This window comes from Dipteris shenzhenensis, chromosome 15, assembly GCF_047967505.1.
Source record: "Dipteris shenzhenensis isolate YYH24624 ecotype China chromosome 15, Dip_SZ_1.0, whole genome shotgun sequence".
NCBI classification, from domain to species: domain Eukaryota; kingdom Viridiplantae; phylum Streptophyta; class Polypodiopsida; order Gleicheniales; family Dipteridaceae; genus Dipteris; species Dipteris shenzhenensis.
This window is the reverse complement of record NC_141610.1, coordinates 33,431,281-33,449,292: the sequence shown is the minus strand read 5'-3', so window position 1 is coordinate 33,449,292 and position 18,012 is coordinate 33,431,281. Positions and strand designations below refer to the sequence as shown.

Genomic DNA, 18,012 nt, shown 5'->3' with positions numbered 1-18,012 from the left:
AGTTGGGCTTGCTTAGTGTCTAGAAGAATCTAGCTACATGTTGTAGCCGCAATCAGAAAGACGGGCCTTATGGGCAAGTTCTCTATTCCTACAAGGTGATTTTGGGAGATACATATGGATAACCAACTACTTTGGCGGCTTGTTGGCATTACATTCATGCTGCCGTGTTCCTTGCAATTGGGAGTTTACGAATGAGCTAGTATTTAAATAATGCGGGACCATGGCCTCTAGACCCTCGCAGCCAGAATGGGTTCCCCTTTTTTAGGGATTCAAAAACATGGAAGGATGACACGTGTCCTTGTTCCCACAAGGTCTCCACCTCTTAAACACATGAAATGATGCCATGTGTCCTCTTCCTCCTAATCCCATACCTAGTTCTTTTTTTGTTAGCACATGGTGGGATGGGAATAGGATAGAAATATGCATGGGACCACTTGGGACCACCTTTTCCCATTCCCATCCTATTTCTTCCCATGTGCTAAGCCCCTAAGCTGTGGCTGCGCACGGAGGAGCGAAGAGAGGGCAGGGCGTGCGTGGAATCCACGTAGGACTGGAAGGTTTGGTCGTAACGAGGTGCACGGTTCGCGATGTAAGTGCCACGTGTCAGAATCTCGTAGCCGCCGTGGATCAACATTCTTGCCTAGAAGAAGAAGAAGATGAAACTTGAAAGAAAAATGCATCAACTGCTAGACGATTGCCTTCTCCAAAGAAACTCACGATCAAGCCGTTCCCTCTGCCTTTTCTGCTCTTCCCTCGCTGCTCTGGCCACCCTCCCGTTGGTGAGTTCCTCGGCATCGGCGTAAAATTTTATTTTGGTTGCGGCATGCCTATGTGCACGGTTTCGTTCGGTTATTTGCATCTGTTCTGTCGTCTCACGTTCGTGGGTTTGCGTATGCTTTGGTTTCAATTGTGGTATACCTAGCGACTGACTTGGTTTCATCTCTGTAACGAGAGAGAACTGCTTGTAACTAGTATAATATTCTCTTTTATATGTAATTAACATAGGGAGATTCAAATCTTGATTTTTGCTGTGCTCTCAATCTCGATATCTAGGTGAGAGAGCTGCATAGCAAAGATTAGCGGAGAGGAGAGGGAGAGGGAGAGGGAGAGCGAGAGCGAGAATGAATTAGCCTACCACTTGAAATGTAATATTTTTCCAAAGCGAGAATTTTTCTTTTGTACAGCGAACTTATTGAACTTGATTTTAAGGGGATAATTTCCTTAGTGCTGTGCAAGTTTGCACTCAGTTTTGATAGCCAGGTTATGAGATACGATTTTTTGAAGTCCTTGGATCCAATTTGATCAGAGGCAAGCTTGTAACAAACAGGCAAGTTCGCAACCATTGCAAACTCAAAAGTCTGAGCAATGAGATGTAGCATACTCTAAGAGCTCTGTGTCTCTTCCTCTTCACGTAGATTTTCCTTCTTGCGGTGGATCTCTGGTAGTCACTCTTTCATTAGGTCTGTTAAAAAAATAGTTACTCCCAATATTGGATCGATACTGATTAATGGATTATAATCTATCTTGCTATGCCTTTTCTTACGTCAACTAAGGTACAGGAATTAATCGCATCTTTAACTGGAATATGAGATTGTCTTACGATGAGCCACTGTTAATTATGTTATTGGGCTTTGTGCAGAGATGAGTGGGAAGTTTTCAGCAGCACTGAAGCTAGGAGATTTGAATGATTTTATTGCTCCATCTCAGTCTTGTGTTGTATCTTTGAATGGCGTAAAAAAGGAAACAAAATCTCAGGTATGCTTTCCCGTTGTAACTAAAAATCTTGTATTTAACATTATTTCTGTAAACCAGTTGAGAGGCTTTCATTTGTTTGTTTTTGGAAGAGAGATCTGCAGAAAAGAAAACCTGATGAATTTTGTGAAAAAAGAGCTGAAAACTCTGAAATTCAGTTACATATGACGCAAATGATCTCCCTCTCGAAGCTACAGCACCAGTACTATGTTGTAGAGCAATATTTTCTCGCAATAGGAAAACACATACATGACTATGTGGGAAGAAACACCAAAACAAGACAAAACTAAACGTAAATAGTCATAAATTAGGATTTTCACAATCCTAAATGGCGTGGCACTGCAGTCCGTGACTTTTTGTTTCTGTATTGAATCTACCACTTGAGCAACCAAACCCGAATCTTCCAACCCTACACAGACAAAGGCTTCGGCACCCAATTGGAGTCACCTGCATCCTTAGGCATTTTTCAGGATCGGAAGCTCAAGATATGTCCAGAAATGCTGGGAAGATTGTGGGGATTTATCTAAGGAAGTATATCATCGTACCACCAAACCAAGCGTGCACATGATGCACGGGTACCATGGCTTCATCCCTTGGTAGGGTTCCTGACAAGAAACGCACATGGTCTGCAAGCACCAAAGTGTGCTGCAAACCATTGCCCCATCTGACTTGTATAGAGGTTTCAATGGCGTTAGCGGAAGTGTATGTGTGTGATCTTTCTCCATGGCCATTTACTCCTCTTATAGGCCACCACCAATGTAGATTGTCCTGCAAATTCTGAATGAAGTTGCTTTCCATTTGAAGGAAGCTCATACAGTTCTCTGTATCTAAGGCCACTTTCTTATTGGGTCTAAGCAGGACAAAGATATAAAGATATTGAAAGCTTATGACATACCGAGCCGAAACCCATGCGCCAAGTTTCTAATACTAATTGAACTGCAGCTGATTGGAGCAAAAATCAGTCTTGTGCAGGAGGTGTTTTTTCACGTGTGACCTTGAAGCTGCAGATGGGGATTTGATTTGTTTTTCCCACAGTTAATTTTGTAGGAGATCACAAGTTTTACAAGGGTGAGTATGGATGCAGCTGGGAATAACTTGGAGCGAGAATATGCAAGCGATTTTCACATGTGAAAATTAAGAGCAATTTTGGCAGCTTTTGCAGAAATCTGGCACTTATTGGTGATTAATTTCTAGATTGGACAGCTTGTAAAGTCGAAATTGCATTGGCAGACATGTGGACTGTATAGCCAGTTTGTGGATTGCAGATTGAACAAGTTCTACTGAACCATGGAATGCAGAGAAAACACATTTAGATTTCATGTGTGGGAAATTCAATAGCTATAGCAGCTGGAGTAGGCTGGGACAGTTTATAAATTATAGGTCTTGCATTGTTATGTTGAAACTTGGCCAAAATTGAGTTGGCAATGCTGCTTTGCTTGCCTCATAATGCATGCCAAACACACAATAGCAGTTGCATATTATTGGAGATATGCCTCAACCCCTCATGGCACTGTAATCGGGGACCTAAAATGACTTATTAAATATGTAATTGTGAAATGGATAATGGCCTTGTAACACTTGGCTACACATGGATCTGGGGGGCTTGGAACATCCCATATCCAAGATGAGCTTTGCATGGTTATGGGCAGGGTGTGGGAACCCAGTACCCGGTCAAATTTGGAGCCTGGTTGGAGCCTGGTCTTGTGTGGGTGGCTCACGTTGATTGGTTAGTATTTCAGCCTATGGCGGGTTGTTGGAGATATGCATCAACTCCTTGTGGCATGGTTATTGGTGCCCTGAAATGGCTGAATAAATATGAAGTTATGAAGGGGGATAATGTCCCTGTGGCGCTTGGCTGCACAAGGATTTGGGGGACTCGAAATATGCCATATGCAGTTGTGAGAGTGTGGTGGCTTAGTATATATGTGATACTGGTGCAAAGAACTCTCATCCTTGTTGACGCTTTTGGGGAGACGAGCTCTATATGGCTATGGGTCGTGGTATGGGAACCTTGTTCCTTTGTACAACCCTATCAAATGACATATGTACGTTTCACATACAATAGTGAATTCCTGTGTTTTGCAGGTTGGCATGGCTGAAGGTTCTAGGAGAGTTTGGTTAGAAAATGCTGTTTTTTCATGCTTTGGGAAGTGTGAAGCTGAAAGTTTTGATGAAAGAATTTGGGGCTCCGTAATGTTTTGTACCTATCTCAGATCCCCTTGTAGTATGCAAGAGAATTTGCGTGTGCAACCATATCAAATGATGCCTGGACTCTACATGGTATCAGAGTTTCTACATGCTGGCTCCTGATAGCAGCATGTGGTTTTAGATGACAGGCAGATGTGGGTACTACCTACGCAGGGCCCGACTGAAACAAGTCAACATCGAAGCAGCCACTATGCACTACCACTCCTTGCAAGAGCCACCAATCACCACAAGATGCCATCGGCATTAAACTCCGCATGCAAGAGCCAGTTAAAGCAGCTGCCACCGGTCAACGCTTCCCACCAGACTGCAAAAAATGCAGAATGGTATTACTAAGTCCTAAGTACAACATAGTCATGTCGGTGGTCGACTACATATCAATCTCATCATCTTTAGAAACCCAGTATACTGCTTATGCTTGGGCACTGATGATGACAAAAGTGTTGCTTTGCTTGCTAAATATGTCTTCCTTTTGTTTTTCATAAAAGTTTTTGTTTACCTCTTTTTTCTTCTCTTTCATTTTCCCTTTTATTTTCTGTGTCGATTTTTGGTCTTTAGAACATCAAAAAATCTAAATTTGTATGATTGGACTTATTCTAGTCATACAAAGGTATATCATCATCATCATCAGGACATCAGGGTGGATGAGGCAATGGGGGCATGAAATCGGCGATAAAGTGCTGTCGGCCACTCATGGGTGCAGCCCTGGCATGTCTCCTGTCGGCCACTCACAGGTGCAGCCCTGGAGAAGGATCACAAGAGGCTAAGGCTCCTCCCATGCCCAATCCACTGTCTTCCTAAAGGTGAAGATATTGTCTAGGATGTTGTGTTCCTGAACAAAACCTGTTTGTGTGTCGTAAATGATATCAATGAGGTGAGGTCTCAACGGCAAACTTAAGACCTTGGCTTAAGAGACTCAAGGTCTAAAGTAGAGAGCTTGAGTCAAAAATCTCTCAAAAAGCAAGCCGAAGGGGGGGTGAGGATATGCTCCCAGAAGCACCGAAAGGAGGACAGAGTCAAGCCATCCTCCCCAGGGCACTTCTGAGGCGCTAGGGCCTCGCAAAGCTCCTCAACAGTGAACGGTGCCTCTAGCTGCTTGCCCAAGCTCAGATGGACCACTGGGAATCCGATCCCACACTGCCTCTCAGGCTGCTAAAAGCGAGGGGACTCTCCTCGACATAAACAACTGTCGATAGAAGTCTATGGTCATCTCAAGGATCTCTTGTGGATCCATATGCATCTAGCCACTTGCATCCCTCAACTGACAAAGCTGAGTTCCAGTTGATCAAGGCCCAGTGGTCTAGAAGAATTATCTGGTCCACCTGTCTCCTTGTTGAACCCATCTCGCTCGGGAAGAGTGATAACATAACTTAGATCATCGGATGTTTGTGGTGTGAAGGTCAAGCCCCTCACTCTCATACCGGTCGTTGAGCCATTGTGAGTCCGGATCCTGTTCCCTGAGGTGCTCTATGGATGATAAATCCTGTCGTAGCTATCTCTCCCACTCCTGCAAAGCGTGACTCTGACAGAGGGCCTGGGACTGGAGCTCCTCCGTGCTCTTTTGGGTCACCTCTGCCACCCAAGTAGCCCCCCCCCCCCTTCCCCCCCCTCCCTCCCTTCGAGCACCCTCTGGCTGCTAGACATTGCCTGCTACCAGGGAGTTCAGTAGCAAACACTAGCTACACGGGCGGTACAAGGGATCCAATACAAGCCACAAAGGCCTAGAACACACCCAATGGCTGCCATGACCAGCCAGGAACAGGAAGTAGTCAGTCGTGGTGGAGGAAAAAGGAAGTGCGGGCCATCTAGGAGTTACCCAGGTCCAAAGAGCAGAGCACAATCCTGAAAGGAGACCCAGAAGCAACCACGAATAGGCGCGGCACCCCCAGGGAGCCGTAAGATCTGCAAAAGAGCTGAGCAGGTGCTCCAAAACTTCCGAAACACTTGCAGGAGGCTGCTTCAAGCACAAACCCAGGTCCAACCTGATGGTGCGACCAGTCACCAGCTCCTGACGGGCTCTACCAGCTACGCAACCAGCAGCTGTGAGCACATGAACCTAGAAGATGGGCAGCAAGGTGGGAAGGCTGAAGGCAGAAGAAAGGAAGAAGGAAGAAGGAAGAGGGAGAAGAGGCTATGGGCGAGGGGAAGGAGGGAGCTGTGCAGCGAGGAGGTTGAAGGTCGATTGGCTGCCGCAATGAGAGTCATCAGATTCATTAAAAATGACATCCTTGTCTATTATTAGTTTCCTGGCTTCCATATCACACAGCCTATATGCTTTCTCTTCATTTCGATAACCAACAAAGGTGCTTTTGATTGATGTAGCAGAAAACTTTCTCTTGTCATCTGGAACACGAGCAAAAGCTTTACATTTAAAGATCATGAGATGTTTAACTATTGGTTTCCATGTGAGGAAGGTGCATAACATTTAGTGGGACCCATTGAGGTCAAATCTTTGGGTGGTGCTCAATGTTTCATCACTTTCATGATGAGTACTTCAGAAGACTTGGGTGGTCATGATGACACTTAAGTCTAATACCTTATGTCGTTTCAAAATGTTTAAAAATCTGTAGAGAATCAAACAGGTAAAAAGATTAAGATTCTCAGGTCTGACAGTGGTGAAGAAAATTAATATGCAGCATTTATTGATTATTGCAGAAAATGTGGCCTACAAAGACAATATACAGCAGCTCATACCCTTCAGCAAGGTGTGGTGGCTGAAAGGAAGAACAAAACTATACTGGAATCTGTAATTTTTACTCTAAAACAGTTCCAACCTGTAGAACAGCAATACACAGATTTACTAGCTGTTTTCGTCTTGGCACACAACGCGAGACACATTAAATTTTGACAAATCTTAGATTTATGCCCAAATTTCTGCATAGTAGTGCATATTCAGCATTTTCAGACCTGGTATGCCTTAGGCCAATTAGGATCAGTCAACTCTCAGGTTGACTTCATCGATCAACAACTTTGGTTGACTTCAGGGCCTATATTGGCCACCACTTGTACTTTCTCATTATCCATTCTCGTTTCCTCAGCTTTGTTGTTTGCTCCCTTTCATTCCATCTCCATTCCATCGCTCCCGGTACCCAACAATGGTATCAGAGCAAGATTTCTTGTTCGTGCTTGTATTCCCCCAACTTAGTTTCCCCTTCTTGCTTGGACCTTCAGCTAAGCTCAACAAGCAGTTCAATTTGCTCAAGCTTAGACCTACGTTGGTGCCTATTGCAACATTGCTATATTTGCTTATCGTCAAATCGTCAGTACAATTGAGGTGATCGTCAAGTTGTTCGCACATTAGCGCCTTATAGCACAATCATACCAGTGACGTACAACGTCGTACAACATCTGCATTTCAGGCATCAAGTTCGTATACTTGCATTGATTGCCTGTACAATTTACGAAAACCATATGCCAATCATGCGTCAAACGTTTGTACCTGCCGTACATGCTAGCTGCATCTATTGTACAGGTACAAGAAGCTTCCATACATCCTACGTGCACTGTCCCTATAACATCGCTGAGGTGTCTACTTGACCTATAAAAGTTTTCCGTACAATCGTTAAATGTGTTGTACAACTGTTGTATCACCTACGTATGCTGTCTGTCACCATTTGGGACTTCTTCTAAGAAAATAAAGAGTAATCTTTATTAGAATCGACTCCAGTCAAAGAATGGTGAAGTTGGTTAACCAAGAATAAGTTTTATTGTTTTTGCTTTTGCCTTGCATTGGTAAAAAGAGAAGTGCGGGGACGCCCACAAGGGACTAGAAATAGTCAAAGAACTAGAATGCATGCATTAAACTAACCTTTAACGTGTTAAAGTGTTGGTTTTTTTTGTGGCAATGTATAGGACCAAGAGGAGCGCAAAAAGGCCCTAAATTAAGAGAAAAGTGCAAAATTCAGGTCCTACAAGGCAAAAAGCACCAAGATGTGGGCTCCTACTTTATGGAGGACCCCACAAGGTCAAATCAGCAAGAAATTCCAGTGCAGTTTCCAAGAAAAGCCCCCTAAAATCTGATTTTAGGGAAAGTTCAGATTTCTGAGAAAAGTGTCCCTAATTTAGGCTTAGGAAAAAGCTAAAAGCTAGCCCCAGCTTATTAGAAAGCTCTTGATTTCGGGTTGGAGGCTAAATCTATAGAAGAAGAGCCTCAGAGCTCTAGATCACATAGATTGTACTGAGTCCGTGCTCTTGTGAGAGCTAGTTGTACAAAGCCTTATTCTATTGCAATAAAGACCTTCGGGGGGGTCCAACCCCTAATTCTAGGCCCTAGTTGAAACCGGCCTTCGATAAACAAAAGGGCAGTGATCTTCTTCTACTCAGTCATAAACTTCATAAATAGCCACAATGCAAGCTTCAGTCACTTAAATCACTTAGCACAACTTAGAAACAAGCTTCAACAACAACAAAGGTGAGGCTAGAATGCCCCTGCTCAATGAAAATAGTACACAGTGCACCCGCTGGCCCCAAATGCCTTGGCGCCCCTTACGGTATTTATTTAATGCTTCTGAATGGAAATGCTTTACAACAAGGGTTCAACCTTGCATTGTTCCTCTCTGCAAATCCTCTACTTGTCTTCAAGGCATCTAATCCCAGTGCACCACTAGACCCACTGGCAAGGCATACTCAGGCATTCACTTCTGATCTGACACAACTAAGAGGCATTCAGGCATCCAAACCATTGGCAAACTGAGCTCAAGGCAGCAGCCTCAAGGCTATCACATGCATCCACACTGTCCTTAGGCCTTCCATAGGATCACCTTGGCCTTTGGGTGCTTACTAGAACCTGTTGGAGTCCTGAAAGGACTGCACACAACACGCATGCACTGCAAAAAGTTGCAAAGCAAGAAAGAACAAGGAAAAACCGAACTTGGAACCAACTCCCGCTGTCTGTGGCAGAGGGGCGAGCTCCTTCCTCGCACCTATCCTCTGTCCAAGCTCCCCGCAAGGTGCAGGTGTCTTCCAGCAATCAGGAGAAGAGAGAAATGAAGGCAGAGAGCGGAGGGTGAACAAGAAAGAGGTGTAGAGGAAAGATGGTTCACAGATCTGCCCTGAAATGATTGCCTCGGGAGGTGTGCCTGAGTCCTCCTAAGAGAAGGTTCCAAAAGCAACAGGGAAAGTTCCTCCTGCAGCCTGCACTGGTCCAAAACAGCTCCAGAACAGCTCTAGAAGCCACCACGCAGCCAAAAATATGTGCACAAAGGTCCAGCACAGCAAAAGACAACCTCGGGCACCTGTTGGAGGCAGCTGAACACGTCTATACGGATTCCATAGAGCCGTCCGTACAGTCAGTACGAAAATTTTTTGAAAGTTCAAAAATGAGTCCTGGCACTTCCTAGAAGTGCGTACTAGCCTTGGAACAGTCAAAACAGTGTTAAAACGGCTGAAAACAGGCTTGAAACAGCTCAAACAGCTCAAAAACTGCACAAGAACGAGTGAAAACGTCCCACACCTCTGGGAGAGTGAGGGGAGAGAGATGGAAGGTGGGGGAAGGGCATGCATACACATGCTTGACAAATGGCACCTCCTCCTTGCCATTTGCCCCTTCATTAAAGTCCTAACCCCCATACCAAGGACAACGTTGGTTGTCCTTGGGCCCAACTTTTAGACCCCTCTTTTAAAGCCTTTGCCTTGCCCCTAGGACCTAGTGGTGCACCTAGACTTTGCCCTTACGAACTTCTAGGAAGTGTGCACTTCCTCTAGCCAGTCCCTCATGGCCAAACCATTACAACACTTAACCATGGTTAACCCTGGGTTAAGCGTAGGTTGAGTTACGAAGATACTTTACATCACTTTTCACGTCCTCTTTTCACGTCCTCATGACACTAGTGCTGTGGATTGCTCCTTACCCAACTCTCCCGGCACTCTATCTTGATGACAATTTGATTCCCACAGCTTTAGCACGTTTCCCAAGGAGTCTAGAAGGCCTACATCTGTTGCGATTTGACTGTCAGGCCATCTATAGGCTTCCCAGTTGCTGCGATTTGTTCCTAGAGCATCCTTTTTGCTGCGATTTGGATTTTCCAGATTGGATTGGTGCCCATAAGCTTCTCAGAGGAGTCCTACATTGATTGCGATTTGTCCTAGGGTGCCAATAGTGATTTGCGATTTCATTTGGAAGGTGTTGTCTTGCTGCTAATTAGGGTCAAAAGTTGTTCCCGAGGTTTGGTTTGGGTTTCACTGTCCATGCAAACTGCACATGTGCCGTACAGATCAGCATATCTGCCGTACAACTGATCTTTAAGCTGCCATTGGTCAGTACATCACAAGTTTGATGCTTTTGGTTGACATTGGTTGAACTTTGCACCAGTTTCACTCAGATTTGCAGGCTTGGGTCAGAAATTGGTGCTTTTTTGTGTCACATTTGTAGGTTTTTCAATGACATTTGTTCCTTTGGTCACGTTTGGGGGCTTTTGCAGTATTTGCTCTTATTTGACTCAATTTCATCTCCGAAATTGGGGATTTTTGGTCTATTGCAGGTTACTTTCAGATTTGCAAGGTTATTTTGTCACATTTGGCTTCTTTGATATGAAATTGAAGGTTTTTCCGTGACATTTGCAAGAAATTGCAGTAGATTTGGTCACATTTGCAATATTGCAGCTTATTTTGAGGCTTTTCCATATTTGCCCTCTTTTTGGCAATTCTTCCCTTTCAGACTTTCGGGATTGTGCCATAGTTGCTGATATTTGCAGTGATCTTTGCTTGGTTTAGGCAGATTTGGCCTCTATTTGCATTGCCCTTTGATTTGGGTACTTTGCCTTTACATTTTGTGGCTTTTGGCTCCCGTGCATTGCACTTGGCTCTTGTGCCCTGAAAGTTGCTTTGCAGGGACACTTAACCACTATTTGTGGGCGCATTATACTCACATTTGCATAGCCCTTTGATTTGGGCTGGTCAATTTTGCATTGCTAGTGTTCTTTTGGGCAGCCTTTTGCAGGACATACTTTTGTAGGACAGCTCTTTGCAGGGAGGGTTGTTTTCATTGGAAAAACATGTGCACTTTTGCAGTTTATCTTTGCAGGACAGCTTTTGGAGAGAACTTCTACATTTGCTTAGTGTTTGAGCAGCCACTTTTGGCATTGACAGTAGCCAGCAGTCAGATACTTTGAGCAGCCAGCTCTTTGTAGTGATTGCCTTGAGGATTTGACATTTGCAGGTCACTCTTTTTCTTTTGGGGATTTTCATTTGCAATGGCCACCCATGAGTCATTTGGAATGCTTGCCGCTGAGGAGAGACTTGATCGTACCAGCTATCCCATGTGGTCGTACTTGGTGTGCCCCCGTAGCCACATACTTGTGCCACTTTTGGTTCATCTACCACTGCTCCTGCAGTACCTGCCGCAGTGCCTCCCACACTCGAAAAGATTAGTTGGGATTAGAGAGATGCACAAGCACATTGCAGTGATTGCTATGAATAGCAAAAGAGAGGTTATACCTCACATTCAGTCTTGCAAGGCAGCCAAAGTTGCATGGGATATTTGGGCTCTATCAGATTTGGAATGAGGCTAGGATTTCCTATTTGCGTAGGCAGATCGACGATGTCAAGATGAACGAAGGGGACATCAACCCCACCCATGCATGCAATTACAAAACATGTAGGTGAGGGCTGCTAATTGGGAGAAATGTATCGGTTCTTATTTCCAAAAGATGGGACCCTTGGTGCATCCAAGAAGTTGCACCTCGTTTATAGTGATGTATGTGGGCCGATGCGGACATCATCACTTGGAGGCTACTACTACTTTGTTATTTTTGTGGATGACTTCACTAGGTTCACTTGGTTTTATCCCATGAAATTGAAGTCAAATGTCTTCTCTAGCTTCAAGCACTTTCTTGCCTTAGCAGAGAATGAGATTGGGGAAACACTCTTGACCCTCCGCACTGACAAGGGGGTGAGTACTTTTCCTGGGAATTTTCTTTATTAAAAAAAAATTAGCCCGTGGTATCGTACATCAATGCACAGTGCCATACAATCTGCAAATAAAATGGACCTGAAGAGGGAAAAATTCGTATGTGCATGCTTAAGGGGAAGTCTTTGCCCAATAATTTCTGGTTGGATGTGTGTGCCAATTATGTGCTCAATCGAGCACCCACTTGGGCATTGCAGACCATGGCCCCTTATGACGCATAGACAGGCTGCAAGCTTGTAATTTCACACATGCGTGCTATGCATATGTATCCTCGTAGCCACAACAGATGTTGCCATATGTAAAAAATGCCAGTCAATATTATCAGAAATTGCAAATTTTGCAAAGATTTACAATTCTGATTATGCCAGCATTTTTCAGTGCCTAGAGCTGTTGTGAATCACCAGAATCTACATGTGTGAATTTTCACTTGCTTAGGATGCCTTTTCAATCAAAAAAATATCTTAAATTTCAAATACAATATTGAAAATTTCACACGTGAATTTGCCTATTCCCTTTAGACAATTTCTACACTAGACACTTGCATATGCTCTCAATTTTGTAAAATTGCAAAAACATCTAAGGAATTTGCAAAAAACTATAAAATTACAATGAATTTTGCAGAAGGATATGCAAGATTGGTCTGTCATTTGAAGTTGTCTTCTTCACGCCAATATAAGCTTTAATGTCTTGTGAATTCTTCACAATGCCAGCTCAAATATGCTCCTAGATTGCTCTAATATAATTTATAAGTGCAGGTGGGAATGAAAAAACAGCAGGCTTATGTTTATAGAACTCTCACAATTGGATAGGGAGAGCATACAAAACATGAGTGAGAAGTACTCACACGAAAAAGACACCAAACTGATGTAGTTGCAAAATTAGGGTGTCTAGACGCTATGATGACATGGCAATGCAGGCCAAAGTTTTATTGGCACATTATGCTAAGCTTAACTGATATCTGCTTTTAAAAATGACACTGGTTTGGTCTAGAATGACATTAGTAAGTATGCTTATTGAGAACATAAGGCTTAGTTTAGTCACTTGAATATCAATGTTAATTTGGACATCCTGGGTATTGGAACATGATTGCTCAAAGGGAATTGTGATATATAAGTAGGAACTACTCACAAAGTAGACTTTATGGATTTACCTCATCTCACGAACTCGAATGTCCTTTGTAATATGCTGTCTATAAGCCAAATTTGAGATCAGCAAATGGAGGATGTAGAATGAAATACAAGCTTCATTTCATCTGAGAAAGTAGCCAATCTGATGGTGGTATTTGGAGGTAGGTGGCCTTCAGAGTCAGAGCATAGTGACTCCTAGAAAGGGGAAAGTCTCCAATGTCAAGTACATGAGATCAATTGGTGAAGTGTCATTACTTTTCACTTCATAACGTTGTGTAGCACCTATATGTACACTGGTGTGACTTTGATCATCATCATGGCCACGTGGCAAGGCCTTTATGATAAAGAATGCCAGTTTTGGGCAAATTAAAAAAGGTGAATATTATTACCAGAGAAGTAATGCTTGGGAACTTATACAAGCAATACATAGATGTTCCAACAGGAAATACAAGGATTTGCATATGACACGAGGTAGCTGGTTATGGCACATGAGATATGGTTGTATCAATTTTGAGAGCTTGGCAATGTGGCACATATAACAATGGTTTATAGGCTGGCAGATGCTTTTTTGAAATTCAGAAAAGTACTCCAAGCTTGTTGCTATGGAAAATAGCAAAGACCAGGTACAAAGAGGAAACATGTTCTCGAGCTTGTACACTCAAGACATTGTGGGACTCTTTGGTTGGTGCTGTCTATTCAAGCAGTTAGCATTTAGGATTTCGCCAAGAAGAACTAGGTGTTCATGATATCACACAAGTCAGATGCATGGTATGTTGTATTGTCTTCAAAGCATATGTGGACAATCAAATAGGCAAAAGGAATAAAATCCTCAAGTCTGACAGTCTTGAAGAATATATCAGACGATCATGAGAAGTGTGCTAGTACACAGCTGCCTATACATCTCGCGAGCGGGTTAAGACACAGATCAGACACAGGGACGTTCCTTCCATGCTCACCAGATTAGATGCACGAATGGCAGGAGTGACAGTGGCACTTGTTTGACGCAGAGCCATAGCTAGGAGTCCACAGCGGACCAGACAGACCAACAGACGTCAGCGATGTATCACAGGCTTTATGCCATCACAGCCTCATATATCATCGACCCCCTCTTAGGTTTGACATCCCGCCAGCTTCCAGGTGATCATTTTAGTGCTGCCAGCTCCCATCTCCTCCATGATCTCAGAGATTTCTCTTTGTATAATGACATCTTTCTGATTATGGCTATTTTGTATTCATGATGGGTGCTGATGCTCGCTTAGAGGCTCCACCCCTTCAGCTCATTGTATCAGGTTCTTTCAATCTCATAGAGGTGGATTTGTTGCAAAAGATGATTTTCGTGAACATTGTATCATGCATGGACTTCCCACGAGTCTCTAATGTCTCCATCGTGAGACCTAGCATGATCAAACACTAGCAAGAGTTACTGCTGACGAAAATCACAGTGTGTAACAGTCTTGCAAAGACTTTTTATTAGTCTTTAAGGTATCTCGACAAAGCGAGAGCTCTATCAATCCCCCACTCGATCTTCCTACCTATTGGCTACCTTGCCCAACAAACAAAATCGGATGCATCTCCTCTCCCTCGCTGTTTTTAAGGGTAGGGAGGTTTCCCTTGTCGGCGTACCCTTTGGCCTTTCGAAGACTTTCAATACAATTTCGTTTGTTCTTTCTCTCTCATCAAAATGGGGTGGATGAAATGAAACAGGACTATACTAGATTGCACCACAGCTATTTTGAGGGATGAAAATGTGCCAAAATGTTAGCTGTAAATACATCAGTATAATTAGCTAATAGAGCACCTAGAATAGCTACATAGGTACGACTCCAAAAGACGCTTCTACATTGGTTATGCCTGCATGAGACATCTCAAAGTGTTTGGCTGTTTTGCTTATGTGCATGTACTAGGTGAGAAGAGGAGAAAGCTGGATTCAAAGTCTGTCAAGTGCATATTTATGCGTAGGAACAGAAGGCATGCAATTAGTATGATATGCAATGGAAAAACCTTGCAATCAGAAGAGATATTGTGTTATTTGACACTCAGGCTTGTAAACAAGGAAAACAGCAGCCACTTATTCTTCAGATTGAAGAGAAGACACAACCATGCCAATAGCTAAACAGCCTCAACAGATGGTTGTTGAGGAGCAGGCTGCACTTTCCCATGTGAAGAAATTGCCCAAATGGTACTTGGTTCTTATGAACGAACTCCCAGAGACAACCCAGGTAGCCAGAATGAGGAAATTGTCGTTGAGGAGTACTCTAGTCGAACCAATATAGCTTTAATGGCAGAGATAGATGAGAGACAGGAGCCTCAGGCATTTAAAGCTGTCTAATTCAAAGAAATGACAGGTTGCCATGGACTTGAGTGTATAATGAAGAACAACACTTGAGATTTGTGCAAGTTACCACTTGATAAAAAAGGACCTGTGGGTAAAATTTAGAAGTTTTAAGATTAGTGGCACAATAGGACAACAAGGTTTGGGGTACCTTTGCTCTGAATCCTTTGCTTGACAGCTACCAGGCTCCCTGTTAGTCATTGATAGACTAGTAGTTGCTTGCTTGTATGTGATGGTTCGTGTTCATCGGGTTTGAGCACACTTGGCTTAAGTTGATCAAGGTCAAACATGTTTGCATATTTTTATGCTATGGTCTACACCCACTGTTGGGCGCTGATGATGTCAGTGGGGATGTCATAGTAGCTAGTCCCTGCTATGCGTGATGGAGTTTATGGTTTTCAATCTTATGAGTGACTATCATGAGATTGAAACTGCACTATGTTGTGTTTTTAGAGGATGAGTTTGGGAAAGTTCCTGGATTCATCTAGGTATATGTTTGCATGTGTTTCCTTTACCAAAGACCAACCAAGGCTATGTGAATGGGATTGAATTTGAAGGCAAAATAAAATCGGTAAATTCAAATCATCTAGAAGGTAATCATTGGTTATTATGAAGGTCAAAATACCTTAATTTTGGTGAAACAGTACAATATCTACACAGTTTGTCACATGTTGCATAGCAAATTTTTGGTAGTTTGAATTGGGATAATTTTAAGATTGTATAGAAAATACTGGTGTTTCTTAACACATGCTTGATTTTGTGTTTAGGATGGGTTGGTACAGATTCAAAAAATACAAGGCAAAGTGGATCAAAGGATTGGCTCGGATCCCGTTAAAGTGACTCTCCATGATTGCTTGGCTTGCAGGTATGATTTTGCTGCTATCACATGAAAATAGCAGATTCTATTTTTGTTGGTTTCGACGAATAATACCATGAGAGGCTGGTATAAGGCAATAAAACTCGCAAAAAACTTGCATCGTTGGATGGGCATTTTTAAAACATTGAAATTCCATACATATTTTTGAATACAATTTGTAGATCAATAAGATAATAGATGCACGTTTTCAGGTCCTTATCCTATAAATTGAAGGTCCACAACAGTTTTCAGTGTGTATCCTTGGAATTGAGAGTACCCTTTCATGTAAAGCTTTATGATTGTCTCCTCTCAAATGCCCATGAGTCTCTAGGGCTATCCTACCTGTGCTAAACATGTAATTCCTTATTGTTAAAACATCCTAGAACATAGCAAGCTCTAGAATTTATGGTGCTCCTTAGATACTAAGAGTACACACTTCTTCACAGAGGGGTATTGGCACAGGCCTCCATAGGCAATGTACGTATCACATATTCAGAGTGGATCCCCAAGGATGACATTTTGAGCAACATACATGGTAGTTGTAGTTGCCTCCCATTGAGTCTCGTTTTAAAAGCCTTTGTAACTCCTAAAGTGTCTCAAGCGTAGTCCTGAAGGGTCTCAAGTGGGATTTGATACGATCATATCATATCAGATCATATCATCTCTCTCTCTCTCTCTCTCTCTCTCTCTCTTCCCATATGTCGATGTTTTGGAGTTCCAAATATGAAATGACACTTATTCTTCAATGACACAGGAGGATACACATGCAAAACCCCACACGGATCACCCCACACGGATCAAATGTGATTGACTACATGATATAAGCCCCTTCGTAAGGCATATTATAAAGTACCTCAGGATTGATGAAGGAACATTGAAGTCCGTCCATAGGGCCATGTCTCTTGGGATCGAAGGAACATGACTAGCTGCAAATAAGTAGAAATACATAGCACCTGAATAGTTGACAGTGGATTACAAAAAGGCTCACTTACACGAGCAAGAAATAGAAATGGCAATATCCCAGCACAAGATGCCTCACATTTGCAAGGGGATGAATACAAATGCATGACAGAAATCATGCAAAAAACAGCCTGTGAATGCTTTCCACAGAGCAAAGGAAGAAACAAAGGTATGCCTTGCAACAGTTGGTATGATGAAGAATGCAAAACAGTACCATGCAGTGGTGGTCTAACCTTCTCCTTCAGGGCCAAACACCTGCTACATGGGTTGAATTTAAAAAGGCATTTTCAGCCGCATCCTCTTCTCTCACTCTTGAGGAGAGGAACAAGTTGTTTACTGAAGGGAGGCGTTTTCTCTGCAAAGTGACAGGTCATAGGGCAGTAGATTGTCCTAACAAGAAGAGGAGAGAACCTGCAGCAACTCGGGCTGACACTAATCAAGGCAATAGAGAGGACCCTAGAGGCAAGAAGCCCAAGCCAAGTGCTGGCCATATACCTGACATTATTGGGGGTGAGCATGATGAGAAGAAGACAGAGATGTGCAGAGCATGGGGCAAGCTACGGGATCAGCATTGTCTGTACTTCTTTGATTCAGGAGCCAAAGCAAATTTCATTACTCTTGAACTTGCAGCTCAGTTGGGTCTTCGACCAGAGGAGATTGGTCCTCTTTGTGAGGCCACCATGGCTAATCCGGAGCTTAGTACCCTTGTCACTCCTATCATAGGGAAGCTACGGATTCACATTCAAGGATATGTGGACTGTGAGGATTTCTATGTGATGCCTTTACTTGAGTGTGATGTTTTGCTAGGGATGCCTTGGATGTACCGTGTGCATGCTATCATAGATACACATGACAAGAAGCTTGCCTTGACTTA

The 18,012-nt window shown here is 43.1% G+C and overlaps 1 protein-coding gene across 3 annotated transcripts in view; it reads left to right on the top strand.

Moving 5' to 3' along the window:
• The first annotated feature begins 483 nt into the window (after positions 1-483).
• The window catches only part of NAR1 (ferredoxin hydrogenase), a 59,004-nt gene continuing 41,475 nt past the window's right edge, over positions 484-18,012 (top strand). For all 3 annotated transcript variants that reach the window (XR_015542217.1, XR_015542216.1, XM_087385667.1), the window contains exons 1-3: positions 484-779; positions 1,640-1,755; positions 16,090-16,187. Coding sequence is in view for 1 of the 3 variants with exons in the window: in XM_087385667.1 (XP_087241793.1) it covers positions 1,642-1,755; positions 16,090-16,187 (212 nt within the window). In the remaining 2 variants the exon portion in view is untranslated. The remainder of the gene's footprint in view (positions 780-1,639; positions 1,756-16,089; positions 16,188-18,012) is intronic.